We start from the raw sequence: 25,954 nt of genomic DNA, 5'->3' as shown, positions 1-25,954 counted from the left end.
GAACAACTGTGGTGCCCACCTGTTAGAAATCAAGACTGGGGTATTAAAACTGGCAGTGCTGACCCATTAGAATGATTGACCTGACCATTTTGCATGGAAGGTGAACCGCTCAAGCCAGGGATTTGAGTATTCACTTTGGGACAGTAACTAAAGCAGGTGCTCATTCTACGAGTTGTTCAGAGTACTTTTTCTAACTGCACAGAGGTAAGAGTTGAAAAGAGTAAGTCCTCAAAGGCATGACCCCAGATGGCATTGGTACATAAAGGAGATATTCCTTGTTTTTTGCTTCCTTGGAAAATGGGAAGAAAAACTCTTGTCACAAAATGGCAGCTACAGAACTAGGGGAGGGGAGATGATTAAAGAAATAGGAAGAACTGTCTTTTTAAGGGATATAGTCATTTACAACACACCTCTCACCAGTAATGTACATTTAAATTCTGAGTCTCTGAATAAGCAACACTTTCAAAACGGATAATTTATCATTATTTATAAATGAACTAATTTTCAGGGAGGAGGACTTTTCTTGTGCTTTCCTTTTAGAGATTTTGCTTTTGAGAGATTGTAGACCTGGTAGGTATTATTCTAAATCAAGTTTTAAGTAGCATTTATTATTTCTAACTACAAGGATTTATGGTTTTATTCTGTCTCCTTCTTAAGATTCCATTAACTTATAAGGATGACTGGAAATTTGGTGCTAGTAGTATCTTTGGGGTTTCCAAGTTCGGCTAATTGGATATTAGAGATTGTGCAGGAGACAATGACCTAGGTCAACATTATAGAATAGAGCTGGATGAGATTTATATGAACACACTCTATGGACAGAAAAGGGGTGAGCAGAAAATCTAACCAAAGATTTTTCAAAATAATGAGGCACTAGAGGGCTTACAGCAGGATATACTAGTAGCTAAGTGGCTTTGATGTGTCTGAGAGATCTGGAATGAAGCTGTCTTGCTTTTACTAGCTGTCAAATCTTGGGCTTGTTACTTTCTAAGCATTGTTTTCCTAATTTGTAAAATGAAGATAATAATAATAATGACGATGATAATAATAATTCATAAGGTTCTTGTGATGATTAAATTAGACCATGAGTATAAAACTGTACAGTTCTAACACATAAATTCTTAATTAATGTTGTGTATTGTTAAAAGTATTATTGCTGAATAATATAAACTAATGTAAACCGCATTGAAACTGGGTTCATGGCCCCCTTGAGGAGCTCCTAATCTATTCTACACTTACATTGAAACCATATTTTATTTTTTTTAAAAGCCTGTACATTGGAAATATACAGACCCAACCTTGAATAGGATTCTGCCACTTCCTAACAATGTGATTTTGGGCAAGTCACTTCCCACTCCTGGCCTCAGTTTTCTTATATAAAACAGGGCCAGTTATAATAACTACCTGATAGGATTGAGGGATTGAATCAAGTATGAGAAAGTGCATGTACAGGGCTTGGCACCGAGCAAATGCCTGATAAATGGGAACTATAGAATAGGCTCAGGCAAACAGCCTGGCTGTAGGGTTCCTGACACCTCACCTCTTTCCACCCCTTTGCTAGTCCCAACTAGAGTCCCATCAATATGCTACTCTTCTCAGAGGCTTATGGAAATTTCTGGCACAGATATCTCCTACAGGGACAAATTTTGGATATCCATCCACCCCTGTTACCACTGAATTATGGGGAATGAGAGAAGGAAAGAAGACCCATTGAGAGGGAGAGGAGAAAACAAACGTCTTCTGTATATTCCTGCCCTGGCTAGCTCAGGCTTATGCCTGAAATAGGTGTTCAGTAAATACTTGAGAAATGTATGTACAAATGAATGAAAAAAAGAGAGTTGGCAGGCAGGCATCTAGAAAGGGAGAGAAAGACATGAGAGTCCTGTCAAACATTTCCTGACTATGCCTCCACAACATCTCTCTATCTCAGGGGTCTCTTTTGGCCATGGATTGTGGACAACCCCAGTTCTCTCCTTGCCTTTGCACAGATTACATGTGATACACCCTTCAAGCCTTTTTAAGATATCCAGACAGAAATTGAGGGTAGATTGAACTCCCCATTTTGGGTTCAGAGCCCTTGACTCTCTCAGCTGTGGGCATAAAACATTCTAAGGCTGGTCTCAGGAAGGTCCACAAAGGATATCTAGATAAAATCCTAACTGTCATTATGAAATTCTCTTCTTGTCTTGAGAAAAAGTATGGTGACAGATGATGGATCCAACTAGCCCACTTCTATTTTTCATTTCACACATATAAGCAATGTGACAACCAGGTTATGCCATGAATGATATGTAAAGGAGTGAGGACACCACTGCACACAGATGAATCAACACAAGCACTAAATAAAGGCATGTTAACCATGGAAAAGACTGAGGATGAGGGCTATGCTTTCTATGGGCAATACTTTAGAACCTTATGTGCCATGGTTTCTCAGTGACTTTCGTAGCTCAACTTCTGCTCTGACATTTGTTTTAAATAAAGTTTTCTTCCATAAAAATACCACTTAAGGACACATATGCAGAATGTGCATTTGGCTTTTCCTGGGTGTTAAATATTTTATTTAATGTGCTTATTTTCAAACTGCATTGCTGGAAAATTAATATATACTTAATTGCTTGTGTGACAACCTCTCACCACAGAAGCAACAGTGATTCAGATCCTGAACCCTTGATTCTTTACCTCTTGCTCCCTATAAGCTCCCAGCCACAATTTAGCACCCAAACTTCTGTTATCCAAAAAGTTTGCAAATGACACAAAAAACAGGCAAAACAACTCCAAAAGAAGAATAAAAACAAGAAGGAATTGGAAAGAAAGTGTGACGATTTCACCTTACATGATTAAAAAAAATTAAATATATATCTAAAGAGAACTGGTAAGTCAGTCCTTTCTCTTTTTTATTTTTATTTTACCTTTTTATTGAAGTAATTGGAATGGTATTAATAAAATTATATAGGTTTCAGGTGTACAATTCTATAACACATCATCTTTGTATTATATTATATGTTCACTACTGCAAATGTAGTCTCCTTCTATCATCTTTTAATCCCTCATAACTACTTTAACTTCCCCTTTTCCCTCTACAAATCACCATACTATTGTCTGAGTCTATGAGGGTATTTTTTGTTTGTTTGTTTTGTTTTTTGTTTTCTTTTTTCTTTCTTTCTTTTTTGCTTACTCCTTTTCACCTGTCTCACCCAGCCCCACAATCTTCCTTCCCTCTGACAGCTGTCAGTCTGTTCTCTACGGGACTGTTTCTATCTTGCTTGTTAGTTTTGCTCATTAGATTCCACATATGAGTTAAATCATATGGTACTTGTCTTTCTCTCACTGGCTTATAGCCAGTCCTTTCTAACACGTGTTACTTCTTGATTGGTTCCACATCCACATCATCTCTGGCTTGAACTGGTTTGTGAAATCTGACTCAGCAAGCTTTTGTTTTATCTTTTTGCACACATGCTGAGAAGGAGGGGTGTCTATAAGTTGTCCTTTTATTGTTAAAATAAAAATAATATTGGTGAAAACCAGAGCTGACTTCCAATGTGGGCAATTCTGTCTAGTGGGTCATCAAATGAGCCCTAAGGAGTGTGTGAAGAGGACCCTGAGGTGGGGGTAATTTTGGCCAAATGACAGCTGGCTGACAGCTGGTAAAGAGCAGTTGAAGGAAGGGACTACTTCTATGGAGGATAGAATTTAAAGTTGGACTTCTGTACAGAACTGTTTAAGCTGACCTGACCCTGACTGAATTCTATACCTTGGTATATGTTACCCGCTTATACTTTGCCATCAGATGCATAAGGAGTGGGAGAGTGAACAAGCAGCACAAAGAAGTACCCTTGCCTACTTCCAGAGTCAGAGGATTATAAGGGAGATTTTGGGATCCAAAGGTGGCAAATCCTGTGTGAACTCATTCCCTTAAATATGATATTTTGATGGAATTTAGTGTTGAGAATACACCATCAACAGGACTTTCATTTAAGTTTAAAACACCCCTTCATAACTGTTGGAAAGGAGGTTTGTATACATAGAGAGTATCTAGGATTTGCCCATTTCTGTTCATTTTTTTTCCTGACTGTAAATCCTGTGCTTTGTAAATAATTTTTGGGTCCAAGAAGAACAACAACTCGCATTTCCATACCCCACTGACTTCTCTGCCACTGGAGCCCACAGTGACAGGAGAGGAAAAGGCATCTTCAAGGGAGGAGATGACAAATGGATTAAAACATATATATTAATAATAAAGCTTATAATCTAATTTTTAAAAATTCACTATGAGCAAATACACGTGCAGGCTTCATTTGAAAAAAATGTATTGCATTAAATTTTTTTTTACATTTTATTTATTTTTAGAAAGAGACAAGAGAGAAAGAGAGAGTGAGTGAGAGAGAGAGAGAGAGAGAGAGAGAGAAGGGGAAGGGGAGGAGCAGGAAGCATCAACTCTTCTTTTATGTGCCTTGGCTAGGCAAGCCCAGGTTTTGAACCAGTGACCTCAGCATTCCAGGTTGCCACTTTATCCACTCCGCCACCCCAAGTCAGGTTGTACTACATTTCTCTTAAAGCAATTTGGTAATTACAGGACACCTGTGAGTTTGGGAACAAAGTCTCAGCTGTTAAACCTGAGGGGCCATGAAGCAATCCTAGAGCTGGACTATGAAAGGAAGAATGGCAGAAGAAAGGGTGAAGCCCTTTCTCCCAAGCCCCATTTTTCTAGTGGAACCCAAGGTCATCATGCCACTTTGTCCCTTTCTTCCTTTTCTTTCTTCTCTTCTGTACCCTCCTTATTCCCGAGCCTCTCCCACCTCATGTCTAACATTTAATGAGCACTAACAATATGCCCAACATTGCACTTGGGGCTTCACTAGCCTTGCCTCATTTCAACTTCACAAAATTCTGAGGTAGGCAGAATCATCCCCATATTACATCCCCATATTACAGAGGAGGAAACCGATACCCAAGGAGTGTAGATGACTTGAGCCTGCGGGTCATACCCTACCTAGCAAGCCAACAGGACTGAGGCTGATTATCTCTCTTTACAGAAGCCAGAAGTTCTCTCACGAAGCTTCCCTCTGTGGATCCTGTTAGGTCACAGTTGCTCCAGGAGGGCTAGCACTTCAATCTCTCAGTACTACCAAATAATTTCATGAAGAGAGGGCCCAGGCGCAGTGCAGAAAGTGTCAAAGGATAAGAGGGCAGCAGCAGCAAGATGCTCCCCGCATTTCCTTTTGCCCATCACTCATTCAAATGCTACTCATGATAGCCTATACTGTGATTCTGAGTATCAGTCAGGTTATTTAGGAGACCTGCTAGTTTTTTTGGGAGGGTTGTTTGTTTTTTGTTTTTGTAGCAACAGAGAGAGACACAGACAGAGAGATAGGAAGGGAGAGATATGAGAAGCATCAACTCATAGTTGTGGCTCTTTAGTTGTTCACTGATTACTTCTCCTACATGCTTTGACCTGGCTGCTCAAGCCAAGTTAGTGACCTCTTGCTCAAGCCACTGATCATTGGGTCATACCTATGATCTCACACTCAAGCCAGCATCCGTGCCCTCAAGCTGGCGAATCTGCACTCAAGACAGATGGTCCACACTCAAACCAGTGATCTTGGGGCTTGAACTGGGACCACAGTGTCCCATGTTGACACATTATCCACTATGCCACCATTGGTCAGGTGAGACCTGCTAGGTTTTAATGTGGTAAACAGGGTGGCAAGGGATTGGAAATTACAACCAATGTAGTTGCCCTTTCATTATCCTTTCTTAATTTCCAAGGAACAAAAAAGGGACAAGTTTTAGGCAGAATAAAGCAACTGCCAATGTATTTCCTGTTTTGGTGAACTGGTACAGTATTCCCCCTGCTTAGAAAAAGTAGTTGATCTGAGGAAAGTTCAATTTATAAGGCTCTGGTATTTGTATTCTTTTTCAGAGTACTTTGAGTAAGTTCATATACAAAAAGTATGCACATAGCAAAGGGTTACAAAGTGCCCTTGAGGAGACTTGCGTTGGTTATGATCTGAGTAGCTGTACCCAGCTTTAGCTATTTTGCTAGAAATTTCTCTCATTTGAAAACTCAGTAATATTTCTATCTTGAACACTTTTTTTCCCCTATACCCTGATTCCCTGTTCTGTGTTTACTGGGATTAGACTGTTTTTGCAGTGAAGGCTACAGTGATTTTAGGAACCTGTGGGTATTTGGTCACTGCCACTTATTGGTGGGGAAAGGACCACTCCTAGAGACAGAGAGCATGGAAATAAAATAAGAGTGGATTGGATGCAGGCCCAGGATGGATGTGAGTGGAGGGCAGTGCAAGAAAAGGATCTAATTAGAGTATGATCAGTCAGGGCAGAGGAGACCCTGAAGAACCTTAACCCTTTGAGTAGTACAAACATTCATGTACACCTCATGCCTCCTGATCATCCAGAGTATGATAGATTTATTTTAAAAATGTGTAAGGCAACATGAAATAAAAGGCAAATGTATGTTCTTGTTTCCATAAATTGGTTATCAAACGAACAAGATTTTAAGTTAATAAAACTGTAACTGGAACCAATTTCATTTTTTGAAGAAAAAAAAACTCACTCCCAGGGGTCAGGGAGCATGAAAAAAAACCCTCACTACTCAAAGGATTAAAGGATGCAAAAGGCAGAAGATGAAGGAAAGGAGGAAAAACTTGGGATGAATTCAACCAAGAGCAGAAGCTCTGTTGTCAGATGGCTGTGAAAAGAGGTGTGTTTGCTGTGTGTTGGGGATTGAATGTGGAACTCAGTGAGCAAGGATGTTTGCTCCCTAAGGGACAGGGTTGAGTGTCTCAGGGAGCCTATGTGGCCTGGAGCTGAACTATAGTATATTGAGAAGAAAAGGCAAGCTTATGTGTTATAGTCTAGACAGGTTGGACTAGTTTCTGAAATGTCCCGATCTATGACATCTGCACCCTCCAATTTCTCCCACTGAAAGAATCTGTACTTCCTTACTTGCTGGTGGGGAGGACTCCAATATGAGTAGCAGGGAATGGGAAACTGGGAGAAGCATGAGGAACAGCATTTGGTCCTAAGTTCAAAGCCTAAAGAAAAGTGTCCTCAAATGTTTCATGTTCTTTCAACTTGTATTTTCCCTTGGGGAAAAAAATATAGATAATGAAAAGCATAATTCTTGATAACTACTGGTCCTGAAGTAGCCTGATTGGGCACCAGCACTTAAAGCTAGCATGAACCTCTGGGCTCTACTAGGTGATTTGAAGGGATCCCTGGTGGTTGGAAAGAACCACCCATCGGTGGACACAGGAATGTTGATGTCTACATTTTCATACACAGGACTTGGGATCCTACGACTTTAAGAATGTGCAATGTGCCCTTAAAACTCAAAGGATAGGAAGCCATTGCTTTATTATCATTAGCCCATGTGGTTAAACAGTGTTTTCTACTCCAGAACATCCCCATATCTATTTTTTTTGACAGAGACAGAGAGTCTGAGAGAGGGACAGATAGGACAGACAAACAGGAAGGGAGAGAGATGAGAAGCATCAATTCTTCGTTGTGGCACCTTAGTTGTTCATTGATTGCTTTCTCATATGTGCCTTGACCGTAGACCTTCAGCAGACCGAGTGACCCCTTGCTCAAGCCAGTGACCTTGGGCTCAAGCCAGTGACCATGGGCTTCAATCTAGTGACCATGGGGTCATGTCTATGATCCCACACTTAAGCCAGCAACCCTGTGCTAAAGCTGGTGAGCTCAGGGTTCAAACTTGGGTCCTCCGTGTCCCAATCCAATGCTCTATCCACTGTGCCACCTTCGGTCAGGCAATCATATCTATTTAGTGTTATCCAATGTAGTAAGTGAAATAAGTAATGTTTTCTCTATTTTGTAAGAGAAAATAAATACAAGTCTCTTTTCCTTAATATGATTTTAAGTAACTATGTTTAATACAACCAGGGTTTTTTTTATCTCCTTTTGTTCATACAACAAACACATACTAAGCACCTTCTTTAGATCAGCATTGTTTGGTGCAGGGAATATACAAGAGTAAGCTAAGTCAGGTTTCCTCTATTTATAGTGTTTACAGTCCCAAATGGGAGACACATTAAATAAATAAACTCATACATCATTAATTAACATTAAATAGTTCATCTCAAAAACATGTAATTACAGTTGTGATAAATGATACCACAGATTCAAGTGTAATGAGAGTGCATGACATAGTGATCTAACCTAGTCTTGGGACATGGCAAGGCTTCTCTGACGCAGAGACTTCTATATCAGTTCTCAGAATCAGATGAGGGCTATAGATGGAGAAGATAATGAGCATATGTTGATGGAATGGCCAATACCAAAGCTACTTAGCTGAAGCGCAGGTCATCACAATCCTCTTCCTCCAACTCCATTGGTTTTATCTTCATCTCTTCCCTGCTCTGTTCCCTATGCTGCTACCAGCCATCACCACTTCCTTTATCTGAGAACAGCTCAGATGAGTGTTTTTCATCTTTGAAAATGAGTCAATAGGAACAGGAGTCTCATAGGATAAAAATTGTCATCTTGGATGTGTGTGTGCATGCTATAAATGTAGGATAACAATAATATTTAACAAAACATTGCCACTTTTCATAAACTGCCACTAAATTGAAACCCCTGGTGTGCTTCTTTTGGCCAATTTGTCTTTTGAATCCTAGGGAACTAAATCTATAATGTTTGCAATTCAGACTGGTGGGGGTGGAGGGATGGAAAGTGAGGGGTGAAGATCTTTATGCAAACAAATTTGCCACTCAGGACAATAGCCTTGAGGTCCTTTTTATCACACCACAATCCATTCCTTTCTAGTGTAACACAGTGTAACTATTCAGCTACCAAAGGATATTTTGGTTGTTTTCAGTTTTTGTTATCACAAATAAAACTGCTACAAACATTCATGCATAAGATTTTGTGTGGATATAAGTTTTTGTTTCTTTGGTATAAATGTCCAGGAGTGTGATCGCAAATTTAGCTTTATAAGAAACTTCCAAACTATTTTCCAGAGTAGCTGTAGTATTTTGTATTCCCAACAGCAACGTTTGAAAGATTTGGTTTCTCTAAGTTTTCACCAGCATTTGATATTATCACTTTTTTTAAATTTCAGTTGTTCTAATAGATGTGTAGTAACATTGTGGTCTACATTTGCATTTCTCTAATGGTTAATGATGGTGAAAATTTTTCATGTATTTACCATCTGTATTTCCTCTTTGGTGAAATGTGTCTTCATGCCCTTTACCCATTTTCTGATAGAATTGTTTTTTTTAAACTGTTGAGATTTTAAAAAGTTCTTTATATATTCTAGATATGAGTTATTTGTCCGATGTGTGGTTTGCAAATGTTTTCCCCTACTTTGTAGCTTGTATTTTTATCTTCTCAATAATGTTTTTCACAGAGCACAATTTTTAAATTTTCATCAGATCTAATTTGTTGGGTTTTTTCCCCTTTTCTCTATTGTGCTTTTGGTATCAAGTATAAGCACTCTTTGCTTAGCCTTATGCCCCAAAGATTTTCTCCTATGTTTATTTCTTAAAGTTATATAGTTGTACACTTAACTCCATGATCCATTTTGAGTTAAGTTTTGCATAAGTTATAAGCAGAGACAGATTAAGGTTGGCTGAGGCCCCGGTCACAGAAGAAAATATTGGACCCCTTAAAAAAAAAGAGAGACAGAGAAAATAAAAATACATGTTAACCATATTTTTAAATAAATAAAAATAGTATTACTATTAATGTTAAAATTGCACATATGAGATCAAACTTGTTGTCATTAGAAAAAAGTGAAAAGTTGGAGTTTTGTGGGGTCCTTCAGAAGTCGGGGCCCAGGGCATACACCCCATGTGCCCACCGTTAAATCTGCCTTTGGTTGTAAGACTTGAGAAATGGTTTGTGTTGGTTAATTTTATGTGTCAACTTGGCCTGGGCTATTTGGTGAACACATCTGAGTGTTGCTGTGAAGATATTTTTTAAAGATTAACATTTAACTCAATAGACATTGAGTAATGTAGATGTCCCTCCATAATATAGGTGGGGTTTATCTAATCAGTTGAAGGCCTTAAGAAGAAGACTGACTTCCCCCAAGGACGAGGGAATTCTCCAGCAGACTGCCTTCAGTTTTGAACAGTAATATCAGCTCTTCCTTGGATCTCCTGACTGCTAGACTGACCTACAGATTTGGATTTGCCAGCCTTCACAATTGTATGAGCCAATTTCTTTAAATAAATCTCTGTCCCAACACACACATATATACATATTTAAAGAACTAATGCAATTCAGTGAAGGAAAGGGAGATAGTCTTTTCAATGTATGAATAAATGACGTTGGAGAAATTGGATATTGTATATATATATGTGTATATATATCCTCTATACATTCTCTCTCTCTCTCTCTCTCTCTCTCTCTCTCTCTCTCTCGCTAAACACAATTGGTTCTGTTTCTCTGGAGAATCCTGACTGCTACAAGGTTCTTTATTTTTGTCTACGGATGTCCAATATTTTCAGCACCATTAAAAAACAACAGCACTATGTTTTGCCTGACAAGGCGGTGGTGCAGTGAATAGTGCATTGGACTGGGGCATGGAGGACCCAGGTTTGAAACCCTGAGGTCGACGGTTTGAGTGTGGGTTCACCAGCTTGCATGCAGGGTTGCTGGCTTGAGCATGGGATCATAGACATGGCCCCATGGTTTCTGGCTTGAGCTCAAAGGTCGCTGGCTTGAAGCCCATGGTAGCTGGCTTGAGCCCAAGGTCACTGGCTTGAGCAAGGGGTCACTTGCTCTGCTGTAGCCCTCAGGTCAAGGCACATATGAGAAAGCAATCAATGAACAACTAAGGAGCCGCAATGAAGAATTGATGCTTCTCATCTTTCTTCCTTCCTGTTTGTTCCTGTCTGTCCCTCTTTCTGACATTTTTTCAGTGTCTGTCAAAAAAAAAAAAAAAAAGAAACACACACACACACACACACACACACACAAAAGCTAACCAAAAAGTCACTATCTTTCCTTTGCTAAACTGGATTTATACCTTAAAAAATCAGTTGGGCATATATATGTGTATCTATTCTGTTCTATTGGTTTCTGTATCTATCCTGCCAAGGCCACACTGTATTGATTATTGTAGATATATAATAGGGCCAAGAGATTCTTCCAATTTTATTCTTTTGTTTTCAAAAGTATTTTAGCTATTCTAGTTAAATTTTATTTTTTTGGTATAAAGTTTAGATAAAATTCTACAAAATTTCTTGCTGGGATTTTGATTAGGAGTTGTGTTAAACCTGTATATCAGTTTGAGGAGAACTGTCATCTTTACTATGTTGAAACTTCAAATTCATAAACATGTTATGCCTTTTCATTTAATTAGATCTTATTTCCTGGATTAGCATTTTCTATATAGTTTTTATCATACAAGTATTTTTGGGGTTTTTTGCTTGTTTGTTTTTTTAAGTGAGAGGAGGGGAAGTAGGGAGACAGACTCCCGCATGTGCCCCGACTGGAACTAACTCTGCAACCCCTATCTGGCTCTGATGCTTAAATCAACTGAGCTATCCTCAGGACCCAGGGCCAATGCTCAAACCAGTCAAGTCATTGGCTGCGAGAGGGGAAAACAGAGAGAAGGGAGAGAGGGAAAGGAAGAGAAGCAGATGGTTGCCATTCACGTGTGCCCTGACTGGGGATTGAAACCCGGACTTCTGCCCCGGTACATCTGAATGCCGGGCTGACACTATCCACTGAACAGCTTGTCAGAGCTCAGCATACAAAGTATTGTGCATATTTTGTTAGATATACATCTAAGTCCTTTTCTCAGCAATTATAAATGGTATTATATTTTTTATTTCAGTGTCCATGTATTCATTGTTAATGTATAGAAATATAACTGATTTTTGTATGTATCCTTATATCTTATGACCTTGTTGAACTCACTTATGAGTTCTAAGAATTTAAAAACAGGCCAGACCTGTGGTGGTACAATGAATAAAGCATAGACCTGGAATGCTGAGGTTGCAGGTTTGAAACCCTAGGCTTGCCTGGTCAAGGCACATATTGGAGTTGATGCTTCCTGTTCCTCCCTCCTTCTCTCTCTCTCTCTCTCTCTCTCTCTCTCTCTTCTCTCTAAGATGAATAAATAAAGTCTTAAAAAAGAATTTAAAAATAGATTCCTTGGGATTATTTTTTTAGGTCATGTCATCTGCTAATAGGAAACATTTCATTTTTTTCCTTTCTTATCAGTATGCCTTTACTTTCTTTTCTGGGCTTATTGTACTGGCTAAGACTTCCAGTACTATGTTGAATAAGACTGGTAAAAGTAGATATCCTTGCCTTCTATCCCTGACCATAGGGTGAAAGCATCTACTTTTTTACCAATAAATAATAAAGCTAGCTATAAATTTCTTGTAGATACCTTTTACCAGGAAGTTCCCCTCTATTATTTGTTTGCTGAAATATTTTTATCATGAATGGATGTTAGATTTTTTCAAATGACTTTTACACATCACTTGATATGCTTGTGTGATTTTTCTTCTTTACCTTGTTAATATGGTGTTTTACACTGGTGGGTATTTAAATACTGAACTAGACTTGCATACATGGAATAAATTGAATTTAGTCATGATCCCTTTATGTTGCTAAATTCTATTTGCTAATATTTTCTTAAAGATTTTTCATCTCTATATTCATGAGGAATAGTGGTATAGTTTTCTTGTACTGTCTTTGGTTTTGATATCAGGGTTATACTAACTTTATAAAATGAACGGGGAAATATTCTCACTACTTCCATTTTCAGGAAAAGACTATGCAGGATCGGTGTTTCTCTTCTTGAACTATTTGATTAAAGAATACTCCAGTGAAACCATCTGGAGAATTTCTTTTTGGGGATTTTAAAATTATGGATTTAATTTCTTTAATAGTTATATTGTCTATATTTATATAGGGTGAGTTGTGGTAGTTTGTGTTTTTCAATGAATTGGTCCATTTCATCTAAGTTGTTAAATTTATGTGTGTAGAGTTTTTCATAGCATTCCCTTATTATACTTTTGATGTCCATAGGGCCTGTAGTGATGTCACTTGCTTTGTTCTTGATATTGGTCATTTCTTTCTTCTCTCTTTTTTTCTTTGTGTCTTTCTAGAGATTTGTCAATTCTATTGATTTTTACAAAGGAACAGCTTTTTGTTTCACTGATTTTCTTTATTGTTTTTCTCTTTTCAATTTCATTGATTTCTGCTCTTTATGATTTCCTTCTTCCTGTTTGCTTTGTGTTTATTTTGTTCTTTTTCTAGATTATTGAAGTGGGAGGTTAGATTAATGATTTGAGAACTTTCTTCTTTTGAATGTATGTATTTAGTGCTATAAATTTTCCTTTCACATTGGCTTTAGCTGTGTTCCACAAATTTTGAAATGTTGTTCTTTTATTTTTAACTCAGTTCAATGTATATTTTTTATTTCTCTTGAAACGTCCCCTTTGACCTACAGATTATTTAGAAGTGTGTTGTTAAGTTTCCAAGTGTTTGGAAAATTTTCTGTTATTTTTCTGTTATTGACATTTAATTTGTTTTCATCATGGTTAGAAACATACTGTGTATGGTTTTTTTTTCTCTCTTTTTCAAGTTAGAGGAAAGGAGATAATGAGACAGACTCCCTCATGTGCCTCGATTAAGATCCACCTGGCAACCCCATCTGGGGCTGATGCTCAAATCAACCTAGCTATTTTTAGTGCCTGAGGCTGATGTGTTGGGATCAACTGAATTATTCTCAGCACTCTGGGCCAGTGTTCGAACCAACAGAGCCATTGGCTGTGGAAGGGGAAGAGGGAGAGAAGGAAGGAAGGGAGAGGGAGAGAAGCAGTTGGTTACTTCTCTTGTATGCCTTGACTGGGAATTGAACCAAGGACATCCATACATGGGGCCAACACTCTATCTACTGAGCCACTGGCCAGGGCCCATACTGTGTATAGTTTTAATTCTTCTAAGTTTGTTGAGGTTTGTTTTATGGTTCAGGATATAGTCTATCTTGGCATATGTCCCATGGGTACTTGAAAAGAATGTGTATTCTGCTGGTGTTGAGTAGAGAGTTCTATAAATGCTGACTAGATCCTTTCGCTTGATGGTAATGTTGAGTTCTTCTGTATCTTTGTTGATTTTCTGTCCAGTTGTTTTATCAATTGTTGAGAGGAGGGTGTTCAAATCTCCAACTTCAATTGTGGATTTATCTCTCTATTCAGTTCTATTAGTTTTTGCTTTATATATTTTGCTTCAAAAACAGCTCATTTGTTTGGCCCACACACATTTGAGGTTGTTATGTTTTCTTGGTGGATTGACCCTTTTATCATTATGTTATTATATAGTATAGTGTTCTTGTTTGTTTCTGGTAGGTTTTTATTTTTCTGTTCTGAAGTTTATCTAATATTAATATAAACACTCATGTTTTCTCTGTGTTAATGTTTGCATGATATATCTCTTTCAAACCTTTCATTTCCAATCTCCCGATATCATTGTATTTGGAGTGAGTTTCTTGTAGAGTGCATATAATCAGGTCATGCTTTTTTTATCCACTCCACCAGTCTCCATTTTCTAACTGGTGTATTTAGACCATTTACATTTAATGTGATTATTGATATATTAAGGTCCAAGTCTGCCATTTTATTTTTTGTTTTCTGTTTTTTATTTCTGTTTTCTTTTTTCTGCCTTCCTGCTGGTTACTTGAATATTTTTTGGAATACCATTTTGATTTATCTGTCATGGTTTTGAGTGTATATCTTTGTATACATTTTTAGTGGTTCCTCTAAGGTATTATACTGTTTTTACATAACTATCACAGTCTAATGGTGGTGTTATTTTACCAGTTTAGGTGAAATATGGAAACCTTACCTTGTTTATGTCCCTTTACCCTCCTCAGTTTATAATACAATTGCCTTAAATGTTTCCTTTATATACATTTAGAGCCATATCAAACAGTGTTATAATTTTTGCATCAAGCATAAAACATAATTTTGAAGACTCAAGAGAGGAAAGAACCTCTATTGGAGTTATTTAAGTTTTTGCTTATTGTGTTCTTTCTTCATAATATTCTAAGACTTCTTTTATTTCTTTCTGTTTAGAGAACTTCATTCAGCTATTTTTTTAAGGTAGGTGTGATGGTGAAATATTCTCTTAGTTTTTCTCGTGTGAGAATGCTTTGATATTTCCCTTTCATTCCTGAAGGATATTTTTGCAGGATATAAGATTTTGGGTTGGCAGTTCTTTTCTTTAAGCACTTGAAAAATATGCAAACTCCTTATTTAAAACATTGTTTCCTTGTTAATAATATCTTTTCTCCTCTGTTTGCTTTCAAGATTTTTTTCTTTGTCTTTAGTTTTCAGAATTTTGATTGTGATGTGTCTTATTGTGAATTTATTTGGGTCTACCCTGTTTAAGGTTTTCTCAGCTTTTTGAATACACAGGTTTATATCTTTTCCCAAATTTGGACATTTTCAGCCATTATTTTTTCAAATTTTCAGCCCCATTCTTTTTCTTCTCTTCCTAGGACTCCAATGATATGACTGTTGTATCTTTTGTTATAGTCTCACAAGTCTCTGTAGCTCTTTTCATTTTGTTTTTCAGTCTATTTTTTTCTCTGTGTAATTTCTATTGTTATATCTTCAAGTTCATTAATCCTTCTATTAGTCCCCTCCATTCTTCTGTTGAGCTCATGCACTGAGTTTTTCAGTTCCAAATTACCATTTGGTTATTCTTTATATCTTTTTACTTGTTTGCTGAGCATTCCTATTCTTTTATTTATTTAAAGCATGTTTCTAATTGCTCATTAAAGCATTTCTGTTATAGCTGCATCAAAATCTTTGTCAGATAATTCCAACATCTCTGTTATCTTGGTTTTGGCATCTATTGATTGTCTTTTTTTTCTTAAATTTAGTTTGAGATCTTCCTGGTTCATGGTATGAAAAATGATTTTCAGTTGAATACTGTTCATTTTGGGCATCATGTAATGGGACTCTTGCTTCTATTTAAACCTTCTTTTTTCTGACACTGTTTTGGCAGGGGAAAGGGGGTGTTGCATTGTTATTGCCAGATTGGCTTAGAAAGTAAGGCTTCCCACTTGGCTTTGGCTAGCATGGGTTAGAGTTGGGGGGGGATCACAGTTTTGGCTGTGGTATTTGGCTATAGTAAGCAATGCTTGTCTAAAAGTTTTCTGTCTTGCTAGGCCAGGGGTTGGGAACCTATGACTCACGAGCCAGATGTGGCTCTTTTGATGGCTGCATCTGGCTCGCAGACAAATCTTTAATAAAAAATTTAATAACGTTAAAAATATAAAACATTCTCATGTATTACAATCCATTTATTTCCTACTGCTCAAGTTCATGGTTGCAGGTGGCTGGAGCCAATCACAGCTGTCCTCTGGGACAACACCAAATTTTTATTGGATAATGCATAATGTACACGGGTCATTGTATGGCTCTCACAGAATTACACTTTAAAATATGTGGTGTTCTTGGCTCTCTCAGCCAAAAAGGTTCCCGACCCCTGTGCTAGGCTATCTCTTTCCCAGTTCTTTAGCTAGAGAGAGCAGACTTTTTTTTTGTCTGCTCCCATTGGTGTTTTCTGAATTACTGGCTTCTCTAGCAGCCAGTATGGAATATATGAGACAAAAAGAAAACCCAAAGAACTTATTACAGTATCATTCTTTGGGTCCTGAGGTCTTTAGCCAGTCTGCCTTCTTCTCTCAAACTTTCTTGGTCTTCTTATATTTGCTTTATATATAATGTCCAAATTTTTATCTGTACTTACTGAGAGGAACAGGCAAACGTACATCTACTCCATCTTTTAGGAGATAGAAGTCTTTAGTTGACTTATGGGATCTCACATCTCCTATTAGTTACATCTCATCAATGATCTTTTAAAGTATGATGTTAAAAAGTCATGTTTTAATATGCTGTCTTCACTGAGTGAGTGGATCATAGCCATGTAGCCTGTAAGATGTTTAAGCAAAACCATAGGTTAAGGCAATCCCAGAGTTCTTCAGCTGTTGAGCTGGTGACAGATTCCTGAAATCTATTCTGCTCTTGAACAAATAAGTCTTCAATATGTGCCCATAACTCAACAAGTATTTAATAGGCTACAGAGACAGCCATAGCCTCAACTCTTAGGGTATTTAATGTCTAGCAAGGAAGACGAAAGACTTGTCCATCTCAGGGCTGGCATATAATATACACTTAATACAATAGTGGTGCATTAATGAATGCTACTGAACAAATAAATGCTAATTGCTTCTGAATGACAGGTGCTAAAGTAAATTATGTGATGTAGATTAGAATTGCTATATGAAGCCAGAAAAGGGGCAGAAGTGTGTGCTAGAGTAGTCAGGAAAGAATTTCTTTTTCTTTTAACAAGAAATTAATTTAAATTTATAGCATTTACATAGATTCTAGTGTCCTCCAAATATATCCTCCCCTCCCCCATGTTCCCTAGTACATCCCCCTGTCCCCCTCCCCATAATGCCCTCCCACCATCCCTGCAGGATTTGCTTTTCTGCTCTCATCCCATCCTAACATTCCCTTTCCCTCTGTCCACTTTCCCTCTGGATCCTTTGATCCCACCTCTGTCTGTATTCCACTCCTCAGTTCATATTGTTCATTGGATGCCTCAAATGAGTGAGGTCATATGATATTTTTCTTTCTCTGCCTGGCTTATTTCACTTAACATAATAGTTTCCAGGTCCATCCAAGTTGTCGCAAAAAGTAATATTTTCTTCTTTTTCATGTCCCCATAGTATTCCATTGTGTATATGTACCACTGCTTTTTAATCCACTCCTCCACTGACAGACACTTGGGCTGTTTCCAGATCATGGCTATTGTAGACAATGCTGCCATAAACATGGGGTTTTATTTCTCCTTTTGAATCATTGATGTGTTGTTCTTGGGATATATTCCTAAAAGTGGGATGGCTGGGTGAAAAGGCAGTTCCATTTTTAATTTCTTGAGGAATCTCCATACTGTTTTCCACAGTGGCTGTACCAGTCTGCATTCCCACCAGCAGTGCAGGAGGGTTCCCTTTTCTCCACATCCTCACCAGCACTTATTCTGTGTTGTTTTGTTAATGAGGGCCATTCTGACTGGAGTGAGGTGGTATCTCATTGTGGTTTTAATTTGCATTTCTCTAATGATGAGTGATGTTGAGCATTTTTTCATATGCCTATTGGCCATCAGTATGTCCTCTTTGGAGAAGTATCTATTCATTTCTTTTGCCCATTTTTGGATTGGATTGTTTATCTTCCTGGTGTTGAGTTTTACAAGCTCTTTATAAATTTTGGTTATTAACCCCTTATCAGACGTATTGTTGAGTATGTTCACCCATCGTGTGGTTTGCTTTTTTATTTTGTTCATATTGTTGTTAGGTGTGCAAAAGCTTTTTAGTTTGATATAGTCCCATTTGTTTATCTTGTCTTTTATTTCCCTGGCCCGTGGAGATAAATCAGCAAATATTTGCTGCGAGTGATGTCAGAAAGCTTATTACCTATGTTTTTTTCTAGGATGCTTATGGTTTCATGACTTACATTTAAGTCTTTTATCCATTTTGAGTTTATTTTTGTGAATGGTGTAAGTTGGTGGTCTAGTTTTACTTTTATGCAGGTGGCTGTCCAATTTTCCCAACACTATTTGTTAAAGAGACTGTCTTTACTCCATTGTATGCTATTACCACCCTTGTCAAATATAAATTTTCCATAAAGATGTGGGTTTATTTCTGGGTTCTCTCTTCTTTTCCATTGATCGATATGCCTGTTCTTATGCCACTACCAAGCTGTTTTCAGTACAATGGCCTTGTAGTATAACTTGATATCCGGAAGTGTGATACCAACCACTTTATTCTTTTTCAAGATTGCTTAGGCTATTCGTGTTCTTTTTTGGTTTCATATAAATTTTTGGAATATTTGTTCTATATCTTCACAGTATGTCATTGATATTTTAATAGAAATTGCCTTGAATTTATAAATTGCTTTGGGTATTATGGACATTTTAATGATGTTTATTCTTCCTAACCATGAACACGGTATATGCTTCCACTTGTTTGTATCTTCCTTGATTTCTTTCATCAATTTTTAAAAATTTTCCAAGTATAAGTCTTTACCCTGCTTGGTTAAATTTACTCCTTGGTACTCTATTATTTTTTTGTTGTTGTTATTGTTGTTATTACAATAGTGAAGGGGATTGTTTTCTTAATTTCTCTTTCAGAGACATCATTGTTGGTGTATAAAAATGCCTCTGATTTCTGAGTATTAATTGTATATCTTGCCACATTGCTGAATTCATTTATCAGGTCCAGTAGTTTTTTGACTGTGACTTTAGGGTTTCCTCTATATAGCATCATATCATCAGCAAATAATGATAGTTTTACTTCTTCTTTTCCAATTTGGATGCCTTTTATTTCTTCTAGTCTGATTGCTGTGTCTAGGACTTCCAGAACTATGTTGAATAAGAGTGGTGAAATGGGGCACCCCTTCCTTGTTCCTGATCTTAAGAGGATTGCTTTTAACTTTTGCCCATTGAGTATGATGCTGACTGTAGGATTGTCATAGATGGACTTTATCATGTTGAGGTATGTTTCCCTGTATTCCCACTTTGCTGAGAGTTTTTATCATAAATGGGTGCTGGATTTTATGGAATTTTTTAATGCATCTATTGATATTATCATGTGGTTTTTGTCCTTCCTTTTGTTTATGTGATGAATCACATTGATTGATTTGCAAATATTGTACCAGCCTCGCCTTCCCAGAATAAATCCCACCTGATCATGATGTATGATTTTTTCTTGTATTGCTGGATCCAGTTTGCTAATATTTTGTTGAGAATTTTAGCATCTAAATTCATCAGGGATATTGGCCTATATTTTTCTTTCTTTATGTTGTGTTTGCCTGGTTTTAGAATCAGAATTATGCTTGCCTCATTAAAAGGAGATTAGAAGTTTTCCCTCCAGTTGAATTTTTTGAAATAGCTTGAGAAGGATAAGACTTAGTTATTTGAATGTTTGGTAGAATTCGCCTGTGAAGCCATCTGGCCCAGGGCTTTTGTTTGTTGGGAGTTTTTTGATAACTGTTTCTATCTCATTTGTTGTAATTGATCTACTTAGGTTTTCTGATTCTTCTAAATAAATTTTTGAAAGATTATATTTTTCAAGGAATTTGTCCATTTCATCTAAATTGTCTAATTTTTTGGCATACAGTTCTTCATAGTATTTTCTTATAATCCTTTGTATTTCTGCTGTGTCTGTTGTTACTTCTCCACCCTCATTTCTAATTTTATTTATTTGAGTCCTTTCTCTTTTTTTCTTGGTGAGTCTGGGTAAGGGTTCATCGATCTTGCTTACTCTTTCAAAGAACCAGCTTTTGGTTTCATTGATCCTCTGTTATTTTTTTAGCCTCTATGTCATTTATTTCTGCTCTGATCTTTATTATTTCCTTCCTGCTACTTCCTCTAGGCTTTACTTGTTGTTCTTTTTCTAGTTCTTTTAGTTGCAGGGTTAAGTTGTTTATTTGAGCTTTTTCTAGCTTCTTAAGATATGCCTGTAATGCTATGAACTTCCCTCTCAGGAATGCTTTTGCTGTGTCCCACAGATTTTGAGTTGTTGTATGCTCATTTTCATATGTTTCAAGGAAATTTTTGATTTCTTCCTTGATGTCACTGTTGACCCATTTGTTATTTAATAACACGCTGTTTAGTTTCCAAGTATTTGAGTGTTTTTCAGTTTTTCTATTGTTGTTGATTTCTAGTTCCATGCCATTGTGGTCAGAGAAGATGCTTGATATGGCTTCAATCTTCTAAAATTTGTTGAGACTCGTTTTATGCCCTAATGTGTGGTCTATCCTAGAGAATGTACCATTAATACTTGAAAAGAATGTATATTCTGCTGATTTAAGATGAAAGGTTCTGAAGATATCTATTAAATCTCAATCTAGTGTGTCCCTTAATTCTGCTGTTTCTTTGTTAATTTTCTTTCTTGAGGATCTATCCAGTGCTATTAGTGGGGTATTGAAATCCTCTACTATTATAGTATTGCTGTTGATCTCTCTCTTTATGTCCATCAAAATCTGCTTTATATATTTAAGTGACCCTATATTAGGTGCATAGATATTTATAATGGTTATCTCTTCCTGTTGGATTGCTCCCTTTATAATTATGTAGTGTCCTTTTTTATCTCTTACTATAGTCTTTGTTTTAAAGTCTATTTTGTCTGATATAAGTATTGCTACCCCAGCTATATTTTCATTTGCATTTGCATGAAACATTTTTTTTCATCCTTTTACTTTCAGTCTATGTGTATCTTTTGTTTTGAGGTGGGTCTCTTGTAGATAACATATGTACAGGTCCTGTTTTCTTATCCATTAAGCTACCCTATGTCTTTTGATTGGAGCATTTAATCCATTTACATTGAATGTTTTTATTGATATGTAGTTGTTTATTACCATTTTATTTTTTGAATCTACATTCCTTTTTTACTAGATTTTTTTTTCTGCTTTTTTCTGTCTACAGCAGGCTCCTTAATATTTCTTGCAGCATTGGTTTGGTTGTGATGAATTCTTGGTGTTTTTTTGTTTTTGTTTTTTGTCTGGGAAGCTTTTTATTTCTCCTTCAATTTTAAACTTGCTGTATAAAGAAGTCTTGGTTGTAGGTTCTTGTTCTGCATTACTTTGAATATTTTTTGCCATTCCTTCTGGCCTCAAGTGTTTCTGTTGAAATGTCTGCTGTCATCCTTATGGAGTTCCTTTTTAGGTGATAGACTGTTTTTCTCTTACAGCTGTTAGTATTCTCTATCTCTTAGCTTTGGTATTTTGATTACAATATGTCTTGGTATCAGTCTCTTTGGATTCTTTTTTAATAGGGTTCTCTCTGCTTCTTAAACCTGTGTGACTGTTTCCTACATCAGTTTAGGGAAATTTTCAGCTATAATTTCTTTAAACAGCCTCTCTATTCCTTGTTTTTTTCTCTTCTCCTTCAGGAACCCCTATTATGCAGATACTGTTTCTCTTCATGTTGTCACATAGCTCTCTTTGAGTTTCCTCAGACTTTTTGATCCCTTTTTCCTTTTGCTGTTTTGCTTCTGTGCTTTTGCTTATCTTGTCCTCTAAATCATTGATTCGATCTTCTGCTTCATCCAGCCTGCTTTTAATTTCTTCTAGTGCAGTCTTCATTTCTAATATTGTGTTTGTTATTTCTGTCTGGTTCTTCTTTATGATTTCCATGTCCTTTTTGATGCTTACAGTTTCTTTATTGAGGTGTTCATTAAGTCCATCTATTGCAGCTTTGAGATCCTTAAACATCCTAACAATCATTATTTTATACTCTGCATCCAGTAATTTGATTTCCTCCCTTTCATCCAGGACTTTTTTGAGGATTTGTCTTGTTGAAGCATATGATTTATGTTTCTCTGTCTTCCCATTGTTCTGTTTGTGGCTTGAAGGTTTGTTCCAGTTGTGGTCTCCTTACCTAGTAGAGTCACTTTGAAGTCTTAATTTTTTTTTCTTTACAGGGACAGAGAGAGAGAGTCAGAGAGAGGGACAGATAGACAGGAACGAAGAGAGATGAGAAGCATCAATCATCAGTTTTTTGTTGAGACACCTTAGTTGTTCATTGATTGCTTTCTCATATGTGCCTTGACTGTGGGCCTTCAGCAGACTGAGTAATCCCTTGCTTGAGCCAGCGACGTTGGGTCTAAGCTGGTGAGCATTTTTTATTTTGCTCAAGCCAGATGAACCAGCGCTCAAGTTGGCAACTCGGGGTCTCAAACCTGGGTCCTTGGCATCCCAGTCCAATGTTATATCACCTGTGCCACCACCTGGTCAGGCACTTTGAAGTCTTGATTTGTTTGTTTTCTTTTCAGTTCACTTAACTCAGTGGTAATTTTGTTTATTGATCTCAGCAGGGGCCTTATTTGAAACTGTATCTAGGAATGCAGTGGTTGTAACCTCTGAGAATCTGAAGGTGAGTTCTGGTAGCTGCTCTCCATGGGTGGGGTGCTTTCTCAGCTTCAGTAGTGGGAGGTGTATCTCATATCTCCCTGGAGACCTGAGTTACTACCCCTCAACCTCACTTCCTTCTTTCAGCTGTTTCTTTCACACTGATTGGAGCTGGAAAGCTTTCTGGAGGTGAGTCACCCAGAACCACTTTAGGCTTGTGCTGTGTGAAGGGATAAACCCCTCCCAAGCTATGGCCGCCTCCACACTGGATAAGTCAGCTTCTCAGGTCATTCCAGGCATTCCTCTGCCCATCACCTTCTGTCTCACTCTCCTCACTTCCTTTTTGGAAGATATGCCAGTCCTCTCAGCCTTCCTAGCCCTCAGGGCCCCAGCAAGTGGCTGTGAGCAATATTTTCTGTTCTGTCCCTTTAAGGCACACTTGCCACTTCCTACTCACAGAACTTTGTTCTTCTCCCCTCTAAATGCTTTCCATCTATCTCCTCCAGTCTCTGAATTTCTAGGATGGGTCTCTGGTTCTGAGATTGAGGGCCCCCATCTCTCAAGGTCTCTCTCTTTGTAATGAGAGCCCTTCTGGGTTCTCAGCCTCCCTTCATTCCTGGAAGCAGGGGAGCCCCCACCTGCACTCCCTACCAGGCTCGGTGTGGCTTCTTCTTTGCTCCTTGGTTTTTGAGTCCAAAGTTGGTTTTTCAAGCTGATTGTTCCTAAATTAATTTGTAATACAGTTTGGTGGTGTGATCTGGGAGTCTGTGCATCTGCCTACTCTGCTGCCATCTTCTCTATCTCAAAAAAGTATTTCTTAAGGAGGTAGAGCTTGGGTTATCTTGTAGGTTGGACAGGATCTGGAGGTACTTTTTAAATAGAGTTATAATTAACATATGACATTATATTAATTTCAGGCATGTAACATAATTTGATATTTGTATATATTGCAAAATAATCACTAAGAGAAGTCTAGTTAACATTTGTCACCACATGTAATTATACATCATTTTTTCTTGTGATGAGAATTTTTTTTTAGATTTTATTTTTTTATTGATTTTAGAGAAAGGAGAGAGAAAGAGAGAGAGAGAGAGAGAGAGAGAGAGAGAGAGATGAGGGGAAGAGCAGGAAGCATCAAGTTATAGTTGTTGCTTCTCATATGTGCCTTGACCAGGCAAGCCCCAGGGTTTTAAATTGCTGACCTCAGCATTCAAGGTCGATGTTTTATCCACTGCACCACCACAAGTTAGGTAATGAGAATTTTTAAGATCTACTTTTTAAAAAACTTTCAAATACAGTTGACCATTGAACAACGTGGTTTGAACTATGCAGGTCCACTTATACGTGGATTTTTTTCTTTTTAATGTATTTTGATTTATTATTTGTATTTTTCTAAAGTGAGAATTGGGGAGGCAGAGAGACAGACTCATGCATGCACCCAACTGGGATCCACCCAGCATGCCTACCAGGGGGCGATGCTCTCCCCATCTGGGGCATTGCTCCCTTGCAACCAGAGCCATTCTAGCACCTGAGGTGGAGGCCATGGAGCCATCCTCAGCACCTGGGCCAACTTTGCTCCAATGGAGCCTTGGCTGCAGGAGAAGAGAGAGACAGAGAGAAAAGAAAGGAGGAAGTGTGGAGAAGCAGATGGGTGCTTCTCCTGTGTGCCCTGGCTGGGAATTGAACTTGGGACTTCAGTATGCCAGGCCAACACTGTACCACTGAGTCAGTCTGCCAAGGACTGATTTATTATTTTTATAATGTTTTTATTTTTTTCTATTACAGTTTACATTCACTATTATTTTGTATTAATTTCAGGTATACAGTATAGTGGTTAGACAAGAAACACTATAAATAAACAAATAAAACAGAAGCAGGCTTATAGATATGAAAAACAAATAGATGGCTGTTAGAGGAGAGGGGTATTGGCGGACTAGGTAAAAAGTGAAAGGATTGAGAAGAACAGGTTGCTAGCTACAAAATAGTCACAGGGGTTTAAAGTACAGCATAGGGAATGTAGTTAATAGTATGGTAATAATTATGTATGATGCCAGGTGGGTATTGGAAATATCAGGGTGTATATGATTTTTTTGGGTATATATCTGTAATGTTTTTGACCTGCATTTGAATGAATCTACAGATGTAGGACTTACTGTGAACATTATTTTATGCCATTTCATATAGAAGACTCAAGAACTCACAAATTTTGTTATTCACAAGGGTCCTTTAACCCAGTGGTCCTCAACCTTTTTTGGGCCATGGACTGGTTTAATGTCAGAAAATATTTTCATGGACTGGCCATTAGGGTGAGATGGATAAATGTATCACATGACCGAGACAAGCGTCAAAAGTGAGTTTTAGATGGATGTAACAGAGGAAATCTGGTCATTTTTTAAAAATAAAACATCATTCAGACTTAAATATAAATAAAACGGAAATAATGTAAATTATTTATTCTTTCTCTGCGGACCGGTGCCAAATGGCCCACGGACTGGTATTGGTCTGCGGCCCCAGAGGTTGGGGACCAGTGCTTTAACCAATCCCCCATGGATACTGAGGTACAATTGTAGTCAAGTTTTTGGAGATTCAAAAATTGTATACAGATTTTCCACTGTGCAGGGAGGGTTCAACATCACATCTCCCATGTTGTTCAAGGGCCAACTGTACACAATACAATATTATTAACTGTAGCCACCATGTTGTGCTTTATATCCACATAACATATTTATTTTATAACTAGAAGTTTGTATGTTTTTGGAGGTATTTTTGAAAAATTGACAAGATTTGTTAATTGATTGTTGGGCGGGGGGAGTAAAAGTGAGTAAAAAGCCAAAGAAACTTGGTTCAGATTCTGGGTGACTTGGAGACAAGTGAAAGACTATGCATTTGATTAGTTTGAGTTGTTAGCAAAATATCCAAGAAAACTACATGGTAAGTATTTGGACTATCTGAAATGAGGAGCAGATTACTCTAGAAAACCCATCTTTTCATCTAAGTCTCCAGAATATGTAGAACCTAGATCTAACTTT

At 37.5% G+C, this 25,954-nt stretch overlaps 1 protein-coding gene across 2 annotated transcripts in view; it reads left to right on the top strand.

Moving 5' to 3' along the window:
- HPRT1 (hypoxanthine phosphoribosyltransferase 1) overlaps positions 1-25,954 on the top strand; it is a 197,184-nt gene that overhangs the window by 129,856 nt on the left and 41,374 nt on the right. The window contains exon 9 of one of the 2 annotated variants that reach the window (XM_066248640.1): positions 10,021-10,180. The exons of the other annotated variant lie outside the window; for it this stretch is intronic. Coding sequence (XP_066104737.1) covers positions 10,021-10,035 — 15 coding nt within the window. The 3' untranslated portion in view covers positions 10,036-10,180. Of the gene's footprint in view, positions 1-10,020; positions 10,181-25,954 lie in introns of those variants that run through there. 2 annotated transcript variants of the gene reach the window in all.

Source organism: Saccopteryx bilineata, chromosome X, assembly GCF_036850765.1.
Source record: "Saccopteryx bilineata isolate mSacBil1 chromosome X, mSacBil1_pri_phased_curated, whole genome shotgun sequence".
NCBI lineage: Eukaryota > Metazoa > Chordata > Mammalia > Chiroptera > Emballonuridae > Saccopteryx > Saccopteryx bilineata.
The sequence above is the reverse complement of the archived record's forward strand: the minus strand, read 5'-3'. Positions and strand labels throughout refer to the sequence as shown.